General features: G+C 49.7%; 1 protein-coding gene across 5 annotated transcripts in view; it reads left to right on the top strand.

Annotated features, from left to right (window-relative positions):
- Positions 1–18934, top strand: part of CPT1B (carnitine palmitoyltransferase 1B) — a 34794-nt gene that overhangs the window by 14643 nt on the left and 1217 nt on the right. For all 5 annotated transcript variants that reach the window (XM_083700217.1, XM_083700216.1, XM_083700213.1 and 2 more), the window contains 14 exons: positions 621–798; positions 1879–1980; positions 3784–3921; positions 5590–5667; positions 6068–6175; positions 7582–7666; positions 9071–9266; positions 9845–10030; positions 12710–12815; positions 13371–13487; positions 14109–14273; positions 16551–16685; positions 17766–17918; positions 18118–18231. In XM_083700217.1, the coding sequence (XP_083556343.1) occupies positions 621–798; positions 1879–1980; positions 3784–3921; positions 5590–5667; positions 6068–6175; positions 7582–7666; positions 9071–9266; positions 9845–10030; positions 12710–12815; positions 13371–13487; positions 14109–14273; positions 16551–16685; positions 17766–17918; positions 18118–18231 (1861 nt within the window). The remainder of the gene's footprint in view (positions 1–620; positions 799–1878; positions 1981–3783; positions 3922–5589; positions 5668–6067; positions 6176–7581; positions 7667–9070; positions 9267–9844; positions 10031–12709; positions 12816–13370; positions 13488–14108; positions 14274–16550; positions 16686–17765; positions 17919–18117; positions 18232–18934) is intronic.

The raw sequence follows: 18934 nt of genomic DNA, 5'->3' as shown, positions 1-18934 counted from the left end.
AGAGAGATGGATGGCGTCTGAAGAAACAGATCCTCTGGAGCAAGGATTTTTGCCTGTGCAACAGAATAATAAAAATACTAACAATGTATTATTTATACCCTGTCCATCTGGGTTTCCCCAGTCACTCTGGGTGGCTTCCAACCGAATATTAAAAACAATACAGCGTCAGACATTAAAAAACTTCCCTAAACAGGGCCGCCTTCAGTTGTCTTTTAAAAGTAAAATAGTTCTTTATTGCCGTGACATCTGCTGGGAGGGCGTTCCACAGGGCAGGCGCCACTACCGAGAAGGCCCTCTGCTGGGTCCCTGTCACCTCACTTCTCACAGGGAGGGAACCTCCAGAAGGCCCTCGGAGCTGGACCTCAGTGTCCAGGCTGAGTGATGGGGGTGGAGACGCTCCTTCAGGTATACAGGACTGAGGTATACAGAACTCCCTCTCGTAAGCTAAAGAAGCTATAGCTTGGGGCCCTCTCTCTTGGGGCCCCCAAAATTTTTAGTTTTGGGTGCCTAGAAGAGGAGGAGGACCCCCAGGAGGCAGGGGATGCCACAGAGACACCCAGGAGGAGCACGTCCCTGGCGCTGGCACCCCCCCATTATTAACCCTCTCTCCCCCCCCCCAGCTGCAATTACTGCCTGAGTCCCCGGAGCAAACACCTCCTGGGCGTCGTCCTTTTCTCCACGGGTGCCTGGATTTCGGGGATCCTGCTCTGCCGACAGACCCTCAAGCTTCTCCTCTCCTACCACGGCTGGATGTTCGAGCCCCACGGGAAGACCAGCCGCAGCACCAAGATCTGGGCGGTGAGCGGCCATTGCGGGGGGCTGGAGGGGGGGTCGGAGAATGATTCCGTTGCACCTTTCCACATGCTCCTCCCTCACTTTTTGTCCCTCATGCAGTTTAAACGGCAGAATTGGTATTTTTCTCCAAGCCGCACTTTTACTGTTTGCATGTAGATTTTTGGCACGGCACCCTCGTTTTCTTTGTGAATTTGTAGAAAGGCAGCACATTGAAATACTTTATTGTCACTTGTACAACTTGTATAGGGACCCAGGTGGTGCTGTGGTCTAAACCACAGAGCCTAGGACTTGCCGATCAGAAGGTCGGCGGTTTGAATCCCCGCAATCGGGGTGAGCTCCCGTTGCTCAGTCCTTGCTCCTGCCAACCTAGCAGTTCAAAAGCACGCCAGCGCAAGTAGATAAATAGGTACTGTTCAGTCAGGAAGGTAAATGGTGTTTCCGTGCGCTGCTCTGGTTCGCCAGAAGCGGCTTAGTCCTGCTGGCCACATGACCCGGAAGCTGTACGCTGGCTCCCTCGGCCAATAAAGCAAGATGAGCACCGCAACCCCAGAGTCGTCCGCGACTGGACCTAATGGTCAGGGGTCCCTTTACCTTTACCTTACAACTTGTATACAGTGAGATTGCACATATAAGGTAAAGGACCCCTGGACGGTTGAATCCAGTCCAAGGCGACTATGGGGTTGTGGCGCTCATCTCGCTTTCAGGCCGAGGGAGCTGGCCTTTGTCCACAGACAGCTTTCTGGGTCATGTGGCCAGCAGGACTAAACCGCTTCTGGAGCAACCATGACAGAAGCCAGAGCGCACGGAAATGCTGTTTACCTTCCCACCAGAGCGGTACCTATTTATCTACTTGCGCTGGCATGCTTTTGAACTGCTAGTTGGCAGGAGTTGGGACTGAGCAACGGGAGCTCACCCTGTCACAGGGATTCGAACTGCCAACCTTCCAATCGGCAAGCCCCAGAGGCTCAGTGGTTGAGACCACAGCGCCACCCGACTGCCCCTAAAATGAGCAGTCTGTGGGAATGCGGAACACTGTGGCCCACAGGGCTGACCGGTCAAATCTGCCTCCCCCTCTCTTGGCAGGCCATGGTGAAGGTGATGTCTGGGTGCAATCCCATGCTCTACAGCTTCCAGACCTCCCTGCCCAAGCTGCCCGTGCCCTGCGTGAAGGACACCATCGAGAGGGTAAGAGGAACGGGCAAAGCACTGGGCGCTCAATGCCTGGGCGGGGAATGGCAGCCAGGGAAGCGGGACTGGGGCTCTGTTCCTCCAAGTCAAGACAGCTTGGGAGAGAAAGATCTTTCTTCAGCCCCAAGGCAGCTCAGACCGGCATCCTCACTTTGCAGCCAGGCTCTGATCTGAGCCGACCACTGGCACATCTAGCCCAGTATGGCCTGCGCTGACTGGAAACAGCTCTTGTGGAGTTTGAGGCAGGGTTCTCTCCACCGTAGCTGGAGGTGCTGGGTGCTGAATGCAGGACCTTCTGCATGCAAGGCAGATAATAATAATACAGTGGTACCTCAGGTTAAGTACTTGATTCGTTCCAGAGGTCCGTTCTTAACCTGAAACTGTTCTTAACCTGAAGCACCACTTTAGCTAATGGAGCCTCCTGCTGCCTCCGCAGCACGATTTCTGTTCTCATCCTGAAGCAAAGTTCTTAACCTGAGGTACTATTTCTGGGTTAGCGGAGTCTGTAACCTGAAGTGTATGTAACCCGTGGTATAATAATAATAATAATAATAATAATAATAATAATAATAATAATATATTATTTATACCCTGCCCAAACTCAGCCAGTTTCCCCAGCCACTCTGGGCAGCTCCCAATCAAGTGTTAAAAAGAATACAGCATTAAATATTAAAAACTTCCCTAAACAGGGCTGCCTTCAGATGTCTTTTAAAGATAGGATAGCTGTTTATTTCCTTGATATCTGGTAGGAGGGCATTCCACAGGGTGGGCGCCACCACCGAGAAGGCTCTCTGTCTGCTTCCCTACAACTTTGCTTCTCAGAGGGAGGGAACCGCCAGAAGGCCCTCAGCGCTGGACCTCAGTGTCCGGGCAGAACAATGGGGGGAGAGACACTCCTTCAGGTATACTGGACAGAGGCCGTTTAGTGCTTTAAAGATCAGCACTAACACTTTGAATTGTGCTCGGAAACGTACTGGGAGCCAGTGTAGGTCTTTCAAGACCAGTGTTATGTTGTTTCAGCGGCCGCTCCCAGTCACCAGTCTAGCTGCCGCATTCTGGATTAATTGCAGTTTCCAGGTCACCTTCAAAGGTAGCCCCACGTAGAGCACATTGCAGGAGTCCAAGCGGCAGATAACTAGAGCATGCACCACTCTGGAGAGACAGATATTCTTCCACTGAACATGTCCTTTCACTATACGAACCACACCATTGGTTCATGCAACCCAGTGCAGTCTGCACATACTGGCAGCATCCCTCCGGGGTCCCAGGCAGGGAGCCTTTCTCAGCCCTGTTTTTTATTTGGTAGCTTGGTACACTTGTTCCATTTATCTGTCCCCTTTCCCTCGAGGTGGTGTGCATCGTTCTCTTCACAACAACCCCGTGAGGTAGGCTAGGCTGAGAGACGGCGACTTGGCTCTCAAGGTCACATCCAGGAAGCTTTGTGGCTGAATGGGGATTTGAACCCTGTTCTCTGCTGGACCATATTTTGACACTCTAACCGTTATGCCACGCTGGAGGTCATAGATTCATTGTGTTGGAAGGGACTCCAAGGGTCATCTAGCCCACCCCCCTGCTTGCTTGGGGTGAGACTCGAACCCACGACCCCGAGATTAAGAGTCTCATGCTCTCCCCAGTGACCTATCCTCTTAGGAATGGAACCGGGGACCTTCTTCAGGCAGAGGAGATGCCAAGTCCCTTTCCAAGCTCGGATCCTGCATCTCCTCTGCCTTGGGGCAAGGCGACGGGGTCCCAAGGACGCAGGATTCCTTCCAATGTTCCCATGCTTTCCTTCTCCTGCAGTACCTGGAATCTGTCCGCCCCCTGCTGGACGCAGACAAGTATGACGACATGGAGGCCTTAGCCTTGGACTTCCAGCTTAACGTTGCCCCCCGCCTCCAGAAATACCTCATCCTCAAGTCCTGGTGGGCCACCAACTACGTGAGTCTGCTTGCCCCGCCATAGCGCACCCTCCGACCCATGTCAATGGGGGTGGGGCACTTGAGCAGCCCCCCGGGGTGTCTCCACCTGCATGCCTTCTGCCAGACCTCAGAGCAGCTCCTGCCTCCTCTTCTCCATCCTGGGCATCTACCCCCAATTCTTACCCGGCGTCCCACCCCTTCTGTGGCTCCCTGGGCGAAAGCCTCCCATAAGAGCCAGCTGGGTAAAGCCACTGGACGCCTGTAGGAAGCTGGAAAGCAGAACACGAGTGCAAGGGCTGTCTTCCCTTCCCATACCCGGCTGGTATGGCTGCCTCTCACTGTAGAGGGCAAAGCATTGGCGTCCTGGTGAGGAGCCGTCGAAAGACCTCTCCTCCATGAATGTATACGACCCTTTTTCAAAGCCGTCGCTTCCTCCCATGGGAGTGAGTTCCATACCTGAGCTTATCCAAATCTGGACCTTAGCACAGCAGGGACTTTGAAGTTAAAGAGCCCTCTCTGGGCTCAGAGAGAGATCATTTATGGGGAAGGTGCTGGAAAATTGCCAGAACCTAGAGAAGTCTATCAGTTGCAGGACTTTGCAAGAGACTGAACTTAGGACTTGGCTGCCGACTTATCATGACAAGGACTTTGAAGTTAAAGAGCCCTCTCTGGGCTCAGAGAGAGAAGATCACTTGTAACCTCTGCAAATAGTGGGTGTAGCGGTGGATATTGGTTTTGGTCTAGTAAAGACAGCTCTGCCAAACCACTGTTCTCTGTGGTGAGCTTAATTGCTTGACTGAGCTTCCGCAGCACATATGCCCAACACCACCCCAACATTTGTCTAATCCTCTTTCATAGCCACCTGGGTAGCCATCACTGCCCCCTGTGGCAGTGAGTTCCATAGTTTAACTGCATGAAGAAGGACTTTCTTTTATGCGTCCTGAATCTTCCAATGCTCAGCTCCACTGAATGTCATCAAATACTAGTTTTATGATAAGTGGGGGGGGGCTTTCCCCCCTCCACTTTCTCTTTTTTTATTTATAAATCATTTTTATTTTCCAATGAAGAACACCCAATTAATATATCCAATCATAATACTCCAATTAAAATTAAAAACTAAAAACACACACACCAAATTATAGTCCAAATTATAATTATTAATTTTTCGGAGCTCCCCACGGTCTGGATCTCTGAAGCGTATCTCCACATCTCAGTCCTGCCTCTCCTTGTCGTTTCCATATTTTCCACATCTCGATTTTGACGCTTTATTTCCCCATCCACTTTCTCAATGGCGTGCCTAATTTTTTTTTATAAACTTCTATCATGCCCTAATCACTATCCTTTTCTCCAGAATGAAGTCACGGGGGCAGAAAGGACTTTGGCAAGGGAGAAGAGGATGCCTTTAAAAGAGAAATAGACAAATTCACGGAGGACCAAAAGGCTTGTCAGGATGGCTCTGTTCTAGCTTCTGGGATAATCCTTTTGGATGGAAACCACGGGAGGGGAGAAGTGTGCTCAGATCCTGCCTGTGGGTTTCCCCATATGGCCCCTTTGAGAAGAGGATGCTGGCCCATATGGGCCCCCTTTGGCCTGATCCTGTGGGGTCTTCCTGTGTTCCTATGTACTGCCGCTCCCTTCCTCTGCCCACCTGGCCGGGCTGTGACAGGTGTTGTTGTACTTCCGGCAGGTGAGCGACTGGTGGGAGGAGTACATCTACCTCCGAGGAAGAAGCCCCATCATGGTGAACAGCAACTACTACGTCATGGTGAGTGGGGGGGGCATGTCTCGTGGGGGGGGGAGTGCTCCTGGAGGTGGGGCAGGTCTCCGTCCCACCGTCCAGAATCTGGCCACTGAGCGGGCAGAGTGCAGGGGGGCTCCAGCCCCGCCACCCCCCGCTCTTATGGGCAGGGGTCCCAGTAAGGGACCCCTGACCGTTAGATCCAGTCGTGGCCGACTCTGGGGTTGCGGTGCTCATCTCGCTTTATTGGCCGAGGGAGCCGGGGTACAGCTTCCGGGTCTTGTGGCCAGCATGACTAAGCCGCTTCTGGCGAACCAGAGCAGCGCACAGAAACGCCGTTTACCTTCCCGCCGGAGCGGTACCTATTTATCTACTTGCATTTTGACGTGCTTTCGAACTTCCAACCCCACCCTCTTTCCTTGGCCAGGATTTCCTGTATGTGACGCCCACCCACAACCAGGCGGCCCGGGCAGCCAATGCCGTGCACTCCATCATGCTGTACCGACGACGCCTGGATCATGAGGACCTTCCACCCGTGAGTCAGGGCCAGGGAAGGGGGTTGGAGGTTGTTGTGGGGGGGCTTCCGAAAGAAGGATCTGGGAATTTTTGTTGTTTAGTCATTTAGTTGTGTCCGACTCTTCGTGACCCCCTGGACCAGAGCACGCCAGGCACTCCTGTCTTCCACTGCCTCCCGCAGTTTGGTCAAACTCATGCTGGTTGCTTCGAGAACACTGTCCCACCATCTCGTCCTCTGTCGTCCCCTTCTCCTTGTGCCCTCCATCTTTCCCAACATCAGAGTCTTTTCCAGGGTGTCTTCTCTTCTCATGAGGTGGCCAAAGTACTGGAGCCTCAGCTTCAGGATCTGTCCTTCCAGTGAGCACTCAGGGCCGATTTCCTTCAGAATGGAGAGGTTTGATCTTCTTGCAGTCCACCGGACTCTCAAGAGTCTCCTCCAACACCATAATTCAAAAGCATCCATTCTTCGGCCGTCAGCCTTCTTTATAGTCCAGCTCTCTCACTTCCATACATCACTATCCAGGAATTTAGGTCATCCTATTTTTGCGAATCCAATGCACTCCCCCATTTTCAAAACCTTGAAACCCAAAAGGTATTTGCTGGTGAATGTCAGCGTGGCATCAGATCTAACACACTGTTCTGTTGAGAGTCCGTCAAGGCTGCGAACAGTGGGAATGTTGTGGCATCTGATACTCTAACCCATGGGAAGGCAAACTAAGGCCCGGGTGCCAGATACGGCCCTATCGCCTTCTAAATCTGGCCCGCGGATGGTCTGGGAAACAGCGTGTTTTTAGATGAGTAGAATGTGTCCTTTTATTTAAAATGCATCTCTGGAATTCGTTCATTTCCCCCCCGAAATATAGTCCGGCCCCCCACAAGGTCTGAGGGACAGTGGACCAGCCCCCTGCTGAAAAAGTTTGCTGACCCCTGCTCCAACCACTCCACTCCACTCCCTCTGCCTGCTTGCCTGCAAGACATGCCCCTGATTCACAGGCTCTCTGGACAGAAGACAGGCCAACTCTTGCCACGCTGGAGGGTCCTGCCTGAGGATCCCAAGAGAAGTTAAAATAATTTTTATGTCACGTCATGACATTTCTCAAGGTGGAAGTTCCCCTCATATATTTATGCCCCCCCTTCTTTCCTCAAAGTTGCTCAAGGTGGGTTTCATCCTTCTCCCCATTTTATACCGCAACAACCCTCAGCGACGCTGAGAGGCCACGACCAACCGATGAGTTTCATGGCCAAGGGGGGGGGGAATTTGAACCCTGGTCTCTCCCAGGTCCTAGCCCGTAGTTTTTAATATATTTTTTAAAGATGTGATGCTAACTTTTGGCTTATGTTATTACCATTAGCAATCTCATCAGCAGCCGGACCGAAAACTGATTAACCCGATAAGCAGCTAACGCTCCTTCTCCCTGCCCCCAGGTGATGGCGCTGGGCTTGGTCCCCATGTGCTCCTACCAGATGGAGAGGATGTTCAACACGACCCGCATCCCTGGAGAAGAGACAGGTGGGTGGCATTTAAGGTTGCACGAAGCAGGTGGCACGGCAGAGCGGGGGCAGGCGCCCACTGCCAGCTCAGCGGTGTGATGCGCTGAAATTCCTCAGGTGCGGTACAGAAAAGCAGCCTTGTGGACCTTTCTACCTGGCCCTCGGGACAATCTGCGGGAGTGCCAGCTTGGTCCCGCAACTGTGGGTGCCCGGGGTCGTGGGTGCCCAACCTTACTATATGCTTGTGAAACGTGGACCACTTATAAACACCATCTCCAACTCCTTGAATTATTCCATCAACGAAATCTCCAAAATTTTTACACATCACTTGGGAAGACAGGCAAGCTAATACCAGTGTAGTGGAAGAAGCAAAGATCACCAGTGTGGAAGCAATGATTCTTCAACATCAACTTCGTTGGACTGGTCATGTTGTGTGGATATCTGATGATTGTCTTCCAAAGCAACTACTCTACTCCGAACTTAAAAATGGAAAGCGTCATGCTGGTGGTCAGCAAAAGAGGTTTAAAGACTGTCTCAAGGCAAATCATTAAAAATGTAGTATGAACACCGACAACTGGGAAACACTGGCCTGCGAGTGCTCCAGTTGGAGAACAGCCTTTACCAAAGGTGTCATGGGCTTTGAAGACGCTCAAACTCAGGGCGCAAGGGAGAAACGTGCTAAGAGGAAGGCACGCTTGGCAAACCCTCACCGGGATCAACTCCTGCCCAGAAACCAATGTCCCCACTGTGGAAGGATGTGTGGATCCAGAATTGGCCTCCACAGTCACTTACGGACTCACTGTTAAGACCGTGTTTATGGAAGACAATCTTACCATATTTTTCACTCCATAAAACGCACCTGACCATAAGATGTACTTAGTTTTTAGAAAAGGAAAGGGGAAAAAACCCTTTTTTGAAGGATCAGCTCAAACTTGTGCAGCTTCTTTTGCAAAGGGGAAAAACCTCCCCCTTTTTGAGGATGAGCTCAAAGTTGTTGAGCTTACTTTGCAAAGGGAAAAAATCCTGTTTTTATGGGGTTCAGCTCACAGTTCTGCAGCTTTTTTAGGAAAGGAAAGGGGGCCGTTTCTACAGTTTCCAGACGGATAATCTAATCAGCCAGTCCCATGTCGCTGGGGAAAGAAATGGCCTCCGTCTGCAGAACATTCAGCAATGGAGGCCTGGGAAAGGGAGCCAGCGACCGACCGCACATTCGCTCCATAGGACGCACAGACATTTCCCCTTACTTTTAGGAGGAAAAAAGTGTGTCTTATGGAGCGAAAAATACAGTACTCGGCTATGAGGGTTCACCAAAAAAGAAGAAGAAGAAGAAGACCACTGTATTTTAAATTGCAAAACAGAAAATTTAATAAAAAATGATATACGAGGAAGGCCTGCTTTCATCCTGGCTCTCTCTTGCCCCTAGACTACCTCCTGCACCTGTCGGACAGCAGGCACCTGGCCGTCTTCCACAAAGGCCGCTTCTACAAGCTGTGGCTCTACCAGGCGGGGAAGCTGCTCTCCCCCCGTGACCTGGAGATGCAGTTCCAGCGCATCCTGGACGACCCTTCGCCCCCCCAGCCCAACGAGGTGCGGCTGGCCGCTCTCACCGCCGGGGAACGGTAAGCGCTGCGGCCGGAGGAGGAGGGGGCAGGGGGGACTCTCCCGGGTCAGGACCCCACACCCAGTTCAGCAGAGGAGGCCCATCCCCCAATAGAATTTTATTCCCCCCCCCCCCCAGACGGAGGAGCCTCCTTTGAGATGACTTGGCTGCTCTCCTCTTCCTTTTAGGGCTTTTAATGTATTTTTCAATTTTAATGTATTTTTCCAATTTAATGTACCGTATTTTCCGCTCTATAAGATGCACCAGACCACAAGACACACCTAGTTTTTGGAGGAGGAAAACAAGAAATAAAATATTCTGAATCTCAGAAGCCAGAACAGCAAGAGGGATCCCTGCGCAGTGGAAGCCGCAAGCCCTCTTGCTGTTCTGGCTTCTGGGATAGCTGTGCAGCCTGCATTCGCTCCATAAGGCGCACACACATTTCCCCTTACTATTTAGGAGGGGGAAAGTGAGTCTTATAGAGCAAAAAAATGGTATTTTTAATCTTTTGTTGGAAGCTGCCCAGAGTGGCTGGGGAAGGCCGGCCAGATGGGCAAGGTATAAATAATTATGATTATGATTATGATTATATTCCAGGGGTCCGTGGGCCGAAGCCCGGAAGAAATACTTTGGCCGAGGGAAGAACAAGGCCTCCCTGGACTGCATAGAGCGAGCCGCCTTCTTCCTGACCCTGGATGAGGATGAGCAAGGCTTCTCCCCAGACCACGAGGACAGCCTGGACCTTTACTCCAAGAGCCTCCTGCACGGGAGATGCTACGACAGGTAAGGGGTCTCTGTCTATTCACCTGCCCAGCTGGAACTCCCTTCCGAGCACCACCGATTGGTCCTCACTAGGCCTGGGCAGCACCTGATTTTCAACATCAAGATATATCTTTTTATTACTATTAATATTTTCTCTAAATTTTACACACACACAAAGTCATACCTCGTGTTATGTACTGAAGTTCTCACCCTGGGCCACATATGCAAATAAGGGATCGAAAGTGACATTCAGTGATTGGATAGTTACAGAAAGTGGTTACTGTTGCGTTGTAGTGGAGCTCTATATAAGCAGGCTGGCTGAACCCTTCAGTTCAGTTCTGTTCTGGCCTGTGAATAAACAAGAGCTGTTTGAAGAATCGCTGTGTCGTCTGATATGTTCACCCACAACTTAACACCTCGAGTTACAGACATTTCAGATTGCATTTTTTTTGGTTACGGACCCACCGAAACCTAGAAGGTACCGGAACAGGTTACTTCTGGATTTCAGCGGTCGCGCATGCGCAGAAGCGCTAAATCGCACTTTGTGCATGCGCAGAAGCACCGAATTGCAACCCATGCGTGCATAGATGCAGCGCTGTGGGTTGCAAACACTGCGGGTTGCGAACGTGCCTTCTGCATGGATCACGTTTGCAACCTGAGTGTCCACTGTATATAGCAAAACAGTTTACATAAAACAGCACAAAGGAAAGAAAAAGAACATTACGTCAATAACAACTGCTGACACACTAACAACAAAGCTTCTAACTCCACACACACTTTTGACTTCCGATTCACCTTACTGTGCTTTCTACATATTCTTCAGCAACGTCTAGGCAACACGATGGCCATGAACATACGCAATAGACAATCTTTATAGAATTCCTTCAAACCATAACAAGGACAAAATGAAATCTTTAGGCTCAAAGTCTCTGAAAATCTTTAAATGAAGCGAGGTCCCAGACTGTGTAGGATGACAGGCAAGCTGTGAAGCTTTGTGTATTCAGCAAATATGATGTCCAACACTGAACAGTGATTCCAGATATTTGCCGCTGTTTCATAGTCAATTCAGTGATATTTTAGGGAGCAGGCTAGCAGGCGGGGCCCATGACTTACATCATAGGAGCCTACACAACACAGAACACTGTTGCTGTATGTAGGTTTTATTTTATTGGTTTTTTATCTTATATTTTGGAAATGTACATCCAGTTTTTTTCTCCTTTAAATTTTTGGGGGGCTCCCAAGAGAGCGGGGCCCTAAGCTATAGCTTGTTTAGCTTATATGTAAATCTGGCACTGCTAAGCAACCTATCGGACCACTGGCTGCAGAGAGATTCTGACTTTTTTTGCCAGCCAGCTCTTGAGATTTACAGCCGTAGGCAGGGGGAACTGGAAACGCTGCTTGTGTTTTCTCAGTCGTTTAAGCCATGGCCAGTTCTGGTGATTCTCTGCCTGCAGGAGGCAGAAATGAGTTTGGGCAGATTTAGCAAGGGCGAAGTATAGACTGCCCCCAGATTTACCAATACCACACTTGATTCATGGTAAATTGCCAGCTCTTTTTAAAACAACAACTATTATCATGATTTTCTCCAAATATCGGTTTAAAACAATATCGTGCATATGCCTAGTTTTCACTCCTGATCCATGATTACTCGCTTTTGAATTCCTTCGGGGTAGCAATGTGCAGGCGTAGCTTGGTTCGCTTCCACGAGTCGCCTGGGGCAGCCGTTGGCACCTGGCATGACGCTTCTGCTCCCAGTTGTTTGCCCAGAGCCCATAAATGCCCCCCCCCGGCGAGCAGGGAAGAAAAGAGCTCTTTTGGCAGCCCAGCACACACACCTGCCCACCTGCTGCTCTGAGGGATCTCACCTGTTCCAGGTGCCAGCTGCTCAGGGGAGCGGCAGGTGCCCCACACCTGGCTGCCGCGTTTCTCTATCTTCCTGGGCTTCCTCCATGTTCCTAAGGCTATCGCACCTCTACATTCCCATAGTGCAGGGGTCAGCAACCTTTTCCAGCCATGGGCTGGTCCACTGTCCCTCAGACCTTGTGGGGGGCTGGACTATATTTTGAGGGGGGAAAGAACGAATTCCTATGCCCCACAAATAACCCAGAGATGCATTTTAAATAAAAGGACACATTCTACTCATCTAAAAACACGCTGATTCCCAGACCGTCCGGGGGCCGGATTTAGAAGGCGAATGGGCCAGATCCGGAGGGATATTTTAATTATTTGCATCATATATTTACACCTATTATTATTTCATGTTATAGCAAGTTTCTAGAGACTAGATTACGAGTCTTTGTAAATTGTGTTTCTAAAGGAACTTTTGTTATTGCCAAATGCCAATGTGTTTGCAATATTAAGTTTGTTATGAATAAAAAATCATAGAGCTTAAGAATTATGTCACTATTAATAGACTTCTTAATTGTATTTCAGTTCAACAATCACTTTGTTAAAATACACATTTTGTTATGTGCAAATGGCTTGAGATACCTATGAGGTCCATAAATGACCATCTAGCATACATTCAACACAAAAAACAGTGACAATTTGTTGTGGACAAAGGACAGCTGGAGATATCAAGGGCCCCATTCCCTTCAGGAGCTCAGGGCCTCATCCAGCCTCAATCCGGCCCTGCATGGGGCTGCCTGGCTTGCCCCAGCCTCTGCCCTGTTCTGACGCGGGTCGTCCTTCTCTCTGCAGGTGGTTTGACAAGTCCTTCACGCTGGTGGTGTATCGCAACGGCAAGCTGGGTGCCAACGCTGAGCACTCGTGGGCCGACGCGCCCATCATGGGGCACCTCTGGGAGGTGAGAGGCAGGCAGGGAGGGGTCCCTCCTTTTTTACTCCCCCATGTGAACAACTGTGAGAGAGGGTTGCTGTGAGCTGGATGACCCTTGGGTGCCCCTTCCAACTGTGTAGTTCTGCGATTCTATAGCAGGCACCCCCAAACTCAGCTCTCCAGGTGTTTAATAACAACAACAATAACAACAACAACAATAATAATAATAATAAATTTTACTTATACCCCGCCCTCCCTGGCCAGAGCCGGGCTCAGGGTTGCTAACACCAATAAAATCACAGTAAAATAGGGGGGAAAGGGGGGGAGGGAAAAAACCCAATTTAAAATACAGGTTAAAATGCAATTTAAAATGCAGCCTCAATCAAGACCATAAGGGGAGGGAAACATAAGGGACTATGTTTTGGGGCTACAACTCCCATGATCCCTAGCTAACAGGACCAGTGGCCAGGGATGATAGGAATTGTAGTCCCAAAACATCTGGAGGGCCGAGTTTGGGGGTGCCTGTTCTATAGGAACTTCTCCCCCCCCCCCCAGCTCTCATCCTTTCTGCCTTCCTCCCCAGTTCATGCTGGCCACAGACGAGTTCCAGCTGGGATACTGCAGCAGCGGACATTGCCACGGGGTGCCCAACACAGACCTCCCCATGCCACAGCGCTTGACGTGGGACATTTCTGAGGAGGTAGGCTTTGCACTGTTGTAGGAATTTGTGTATAGGTTGGGGGGGTTGCCCCTCCAGCAGATATCATGCACATGCAGCCCACTACCAAAGTCAACACCATCGCTTTTGTGACTTTTATGATTTGTCCCCACAAAATACTTCATCACAGTTTCTTCCTATCTATTCAAAGGGCCTTTGCTGCACGATACCAAATGTCAGAATTCACTGATCAATGTATCTGTGTACTGGCTCCCTGGGAAAACTTCAGAAATTCCTATAGACATGTGAGCTCAGCTCCTCAGCAGCCCCTCTGCCTGAGTGATAATCCCTGGCATCCTGATACTTGAGTGCCACACAGGCTGCCATTCCAGAAATACCAAAATACTGGTATTCCTGGCTGGTGTCCTTGTTGTTGTTTTTTTGTCCAAGGGAGCCCCCAGATTTCTCCGTTAACAGCACCCCCATTTTTTGCTCCAGAGGAGTGCCAGGCGCTGTGCGGAACATCTCCAGGGCCACACGGTCCATGCTGCTCTCTGGCTCCTAACCAAGAGGTGTTGCGCCCCCTCCTCACCCTCGAGAGCGTGGGGCAGGGTGGGGGGCTTCCCTCCCAGCTCTCACCCCCCCCCCGGTTTCTCCCTGCAGTGCAGCCAGGCCATCGAGCTTTCGTACCGCGTGGCCAGGACCCTGGCGGATGACGTGGATTTCCACTCCTTCCGCTTCACGGAGTTTGGCAAAGGTCGCATCAAGAAGTGCAGGACCAGTCCGGACAGCTTCATCCAGATTGCCCTGCAGCTGGCGCATTTCCGGGTAAATGCCCCCCTCATCCTCCCTCCCCAATGAACGTTGGTGGGTGGGGTCGGAGGCCAGGGCATGCAGGATGCGGCACTCACCTTTGCACAACTGGCCGCGTGCAAAAGCAGGGGTTTCTTCACGGCTGCGGCGCACAAAATAAAAATGGATAAAAATGATTTTTTTTTAAAATTTAAATCGGATTTTTTAAAAAAAATAAAATTAATCGGATTTTGTAGGAAAAACCTTTTTAAAGGTTTTCTGTTGAAGTTACATAATAGTCCAAAGGCTATTCATCAGGAAGTAAGGATTTGTTTTAAGTTTTTCATGTGGGCTAAAACTCAGTCTAAGTTGTTTTTAATCGTTTAACCACATTAGTTAACAAACATGGATACATATGCTATAGTGTTATTGTTTTAGTTAAATAAATTGTTTAAATTGTTATTAAGGAAATTATTGTTTTTCTCCTTCCAGTAAAGTACAGCAGAAAAGTTGTCCAAATATAAAGTTAACTTATTAAACCTCACAATACTTTCATAATTATCGGTCTGTGTATTTCTAATAGCATAACCAAATCAGTCATTTTTGATATAACTGTAAAAAACTACTCTGAAAATTTATTATTCCAAAAATGAAGCCTTCCTCCGGTTGTAAATATTAAGAGGATGCCAGCAAGATTGAACCTTTCTGTAAAAAATATGCTTTAAAACAACTCTTACTGACTAGAGATTTAAATCCATTTGATTTAAATCAAATCCACCCTGGCACATACCTCTCTCTATCCTCCCTGCATCATGGATTATTCAGCTGTGACCCCTGCACTGCATGGGGTCAGACTAGATGGCCATTGGAGACCCCACCAAAGTCCACCAGTTTTGTTTGTTAAGCTAAATAGCTTTAGCTATTTTAAGCATTTTGAAGAAATGTGCAACTGATTGCTACCGCGTTGAATCTTATTGTTGTTCTCCCTTAAGTGAGCTGTGCAAACTGCTATTCTGAATAATGCTTTTTATAGAGTCGTATGAGGGATGAGTTTATGGAATGGAGGGAGTGGTATTTCCCCCCCCCCCAAAAAAAAAATGGGGGCGGGACCACTAGCTGGGACCCTTTCCTGAAGTGTCAGGGCACACAAAGCCTTGAGAAGGGGCTTAGGAGAGGATGGGGGTCTGGATGTGTTCCTGGCAAAGTTGGGGGCGTGGGGGCCAGTGCCAGATTTGCGTATAAACTAAACAAGCTGTAGCTTAGGGCCCCACTCTCTCTTGCCCCCCCCCAAAAAAAATTAAAGGAAAAAAAACCTGGATGTACATTTCCAAAATCTATGATAAAAAACAAATAAAATAAAACCTACATACAGCAACAGTGTTTGTGTGTTGTGTAGGCTCCTATGATGTACAGTATTTTTCGCTCTATAGGACTCACCTGACCATAGGACGCACCTTGTTTTAGAGGGGGAGAACAAGAAAAAAATAATCTCCCCCTCTCTGCTCAGCGCCCCTTCAGCAAAGCGGCAGAAAAAACGGAGCCCCTTCCATTTCTCCTCCCACTTCGCTGAAGGGGCGCTGCGCAGCTCTCCCTCTCTGCTGAAGCCAGGAGAGTCTTGTTCTCCCGGCTTCAGCAAAAGGAACCCGAAGCCTTCGGAGCACAGTGCGAGGTCCCACTGCACTCCAAAGGCTTCAGGGATAGCCACCTGAAGCCTTCAGAGCGCACTGACCCCTCTCGCTCTCCAGGCTTCAGCGCTCCCTCTGCGCTTCGGAGGCTTCGCGTTGCTATCGCTGAAGCCAAGGAGCCTGCATTCGCTCCATAGGATGCACACACATTTCCCCTTAATTTTTGGAGGGGGAAAAAGTGCATCCTATAGAGCGAAAAATACGGTAAGTTGTGGGCCCCGCCTGCTAGCCTGCTCCCTAAAACACAGCTGTCAACTTTTCCCTTATCTTGTGAGGAATCCTATTTGGAATAAGGGAATTTCCCTTAAAAAATGGGAAATGTTGGGAGCTATGCCCTCAAATATCCCTGGGTTTGCTCCTTTCTATATATAGGGTGCCTGCATTCTGCATGGACTTGTTGCATGGAGACATGTGCAAATGGCTTGAGATACCTATTAGGTCCATGTATTACCATATAGCATATATTCATCACAAAAAAACAGTGACCATTTGTTGTTGACAAAGAAAGGGCCCCATTACCTTCAGTAGCTGAGGGCCTCATCGAACCGAAATCCAGCCGTGATGGGGGCCGTCAGGTGGGCTTCCTCTCCTGCCCCCCAGCCCACGTCCTCACTGCCTCTTCTTCCAGGACAAGGGCCGGTTCTGCCTCACCTACGAGGCCTCCATGACACGGCTCTTCAGGGAAGGGAGGACGGAGACGGTTCGATCCTGCACCAGTGAGTCCACAGCCTTCGTGCGCAGCATGTCCAACGCAAAGTGCAGTGTGAGTTTCATCGTTGCCCCCTCGGCCCTCATCCTGACCCCTTCCCTCCTGCCTGTCAGAAGCCCCTTTGTGCTTTCTCTCCCTCCCTCCCACTCTCTCTCTTATATATTGTTATGCAGTGGTACCTTGGTTCTCAAACTTGATCCGTTCCGGATGTCCGTTCCAAAAGCAAAAGGGTGCCCCCCAACAGTGAACTGCCCCAAGATCTGCAAATGAAGGGTGATAGACTTATATAGGGTTCCCATAAATTAGGATTTTCCTGGACATGTCTGTGATTGCAATGATGGAATTAGTGTGTGTGTGGGGGGGTGGATTTGGAAAATTGCCAAAATGTCCAGATTTTTGAAATCTCCCCAAAGAAAGCTCAACAACTTTTTGTGTCCTGATTTTTACTTCTTGAAAGATGGCAACACTAAATAATAATAATAATAATAATAATAACAACAACAACAACAACAACAACAATAACAATAATAATAATAACAACAACAACAACAATAACAATAATAATAACAACAACAATAATAATAATATAAAAATCAATAAATTTATTGCTATTATTATTGTTATTACTATTATTGTAGGATATTTACAATGCAGTCAAACCAACAGTCATGTTTGCTAGATAAGGCCCCCGGGAGAAGACAGTCTGCCTAAAAGCATCCTAGATTACTTAAACTAAAAGGCTAAAACTAGCCTATCAAAGCTTCCCTTTTAATGACTTTCGGGTTTGGTGGGTGTGCATCAGTAAACGAGGGGACTAAGAGAGCTGAGTGGGGGGTGCTTGTGTAATCTCACTGTGTACAAGTTGTATAAGTGACAATAAAGTATTTCAATTTCAATTTTAAGCTGCAAAGGGATGCACTGCCGAACTCACAGACGTGAGGAAGGAAAGATAATATCTAATAAGCACCCCCTCTACGCACATCCCTACAAACAATAAGTGTGAAAATATATCTGTATGGTACTCCAGAAAAAATAATAATGTTGATGTCCCCGCGTTCTGGTGTCACGAGAGAGGGTGGGAAAACCTTTTTCTTCCACCCGCTTCCTCCATAATTTTCCGATTCCCCCTTGCAGCCGGCCGAGTCCCTGCGGCTGTTCAAGGTGGCAGCTGAGAAGCACCAGAACATGTACCGCCTGGCCATGACGGGCTCTGGCATCGACAGGCACCTCTTCTGCCTCTACGTGGTCTCTCGCTACCTGGGGGTCGACTCGCCCTTCCTCGCCAAGGTGACGCAACTTGGGGCTTCCCTCCCCAGCCACCTGGACTGGGCAGGTTGAGCCTCAATGCGCAGCTGGGGGCTCCCTGCAGCTGGCGTCCCATGACTTCTCGCACGTCCTGCGAAGGCTGCTGACCCAGGTGCTTTTGCAGGGGCGTGGGTGGGGGGTGGTACCACCACTCACTCTGTCCCCGCCCTGCCGCCCGTAGGTGCTGTCTGAGCCCTGGCGCCTCTCCACCAGCCAGACCCCCCAGCAGCAGATCAAAATGTTCGACATGGAAGCCAATCCGGACCACGTCTCCTCAGGAGGGGGCTTTGGCCCAGTGAGTAGAAGCTGTGTAAAAGACGGGGGAGAATGGGAAAAGGCTTTCTGGGGACCCCAGGGTGGGTGGAGGGAAACGGGGGGGGGGCAATGGAGGTGTTTAAAAGGAAGAGCCGTAGCTCAAACATCTGCTTGGCATGTAGAAGGTTCCAGGTTGAACCCTTGACTTTCCCAGGGAAAACTGGGTAGCCCATTTCTGGGGGACAGGGGGCAGGCAGGTGTGGGGGACTCCCTGGTCCTGAGTGGGGTAACTGTGCCCCTGAAGGACCAGGTGTGCAACCTGGGAGTCATTTTGGACTCACAGCTGTCCATGGAGGTGCAGGTCAATTCTGTGTCCAGGGCAGCTGTCTACCAGCTCCATCTGGTACGCAGGATGAGACCCTACTTGCCCGCAGACTGTCTCGCCAGAGTGGTGCACGCTCCGGTTATCTCCCTCTTGGACTACTGCAATGCGCTCTACATGGGGTTACCTTTGAAGGTGACTCAGAAACTACAACTAATCCAGAATGTGGCAGCTAGACCGAAGCCTTGTATCAGGAGGTTTTCAATGTGTGATGTTTTATTATATTTTTATACATGATGGAAGCAACACAGTCAGATGGGTGGGGTACAAATAATAAATTTGTTGTTGTTGTTGTTGATAGACCCCTGGAAGCTGGCATTGAAATGCAGGCAGCCTCTGACACCTGCCGGTGCCGCTAGCC

Source organism: Podarcis gaigeae, assembly GCF_964106915.1.
Source record: "Podarcis gaigeae genome assembly, chromosome: 10".
NCBI classification, from domain to species: Eukaryota; Metazoa; Chordata; class Lepidosauria; order Squamata; family Lacertidae; genus Podarcis; species Podarcis gaigeae.
This window is presented reverse-complemented; position numbering and strand designations above follow the sequence as displayed.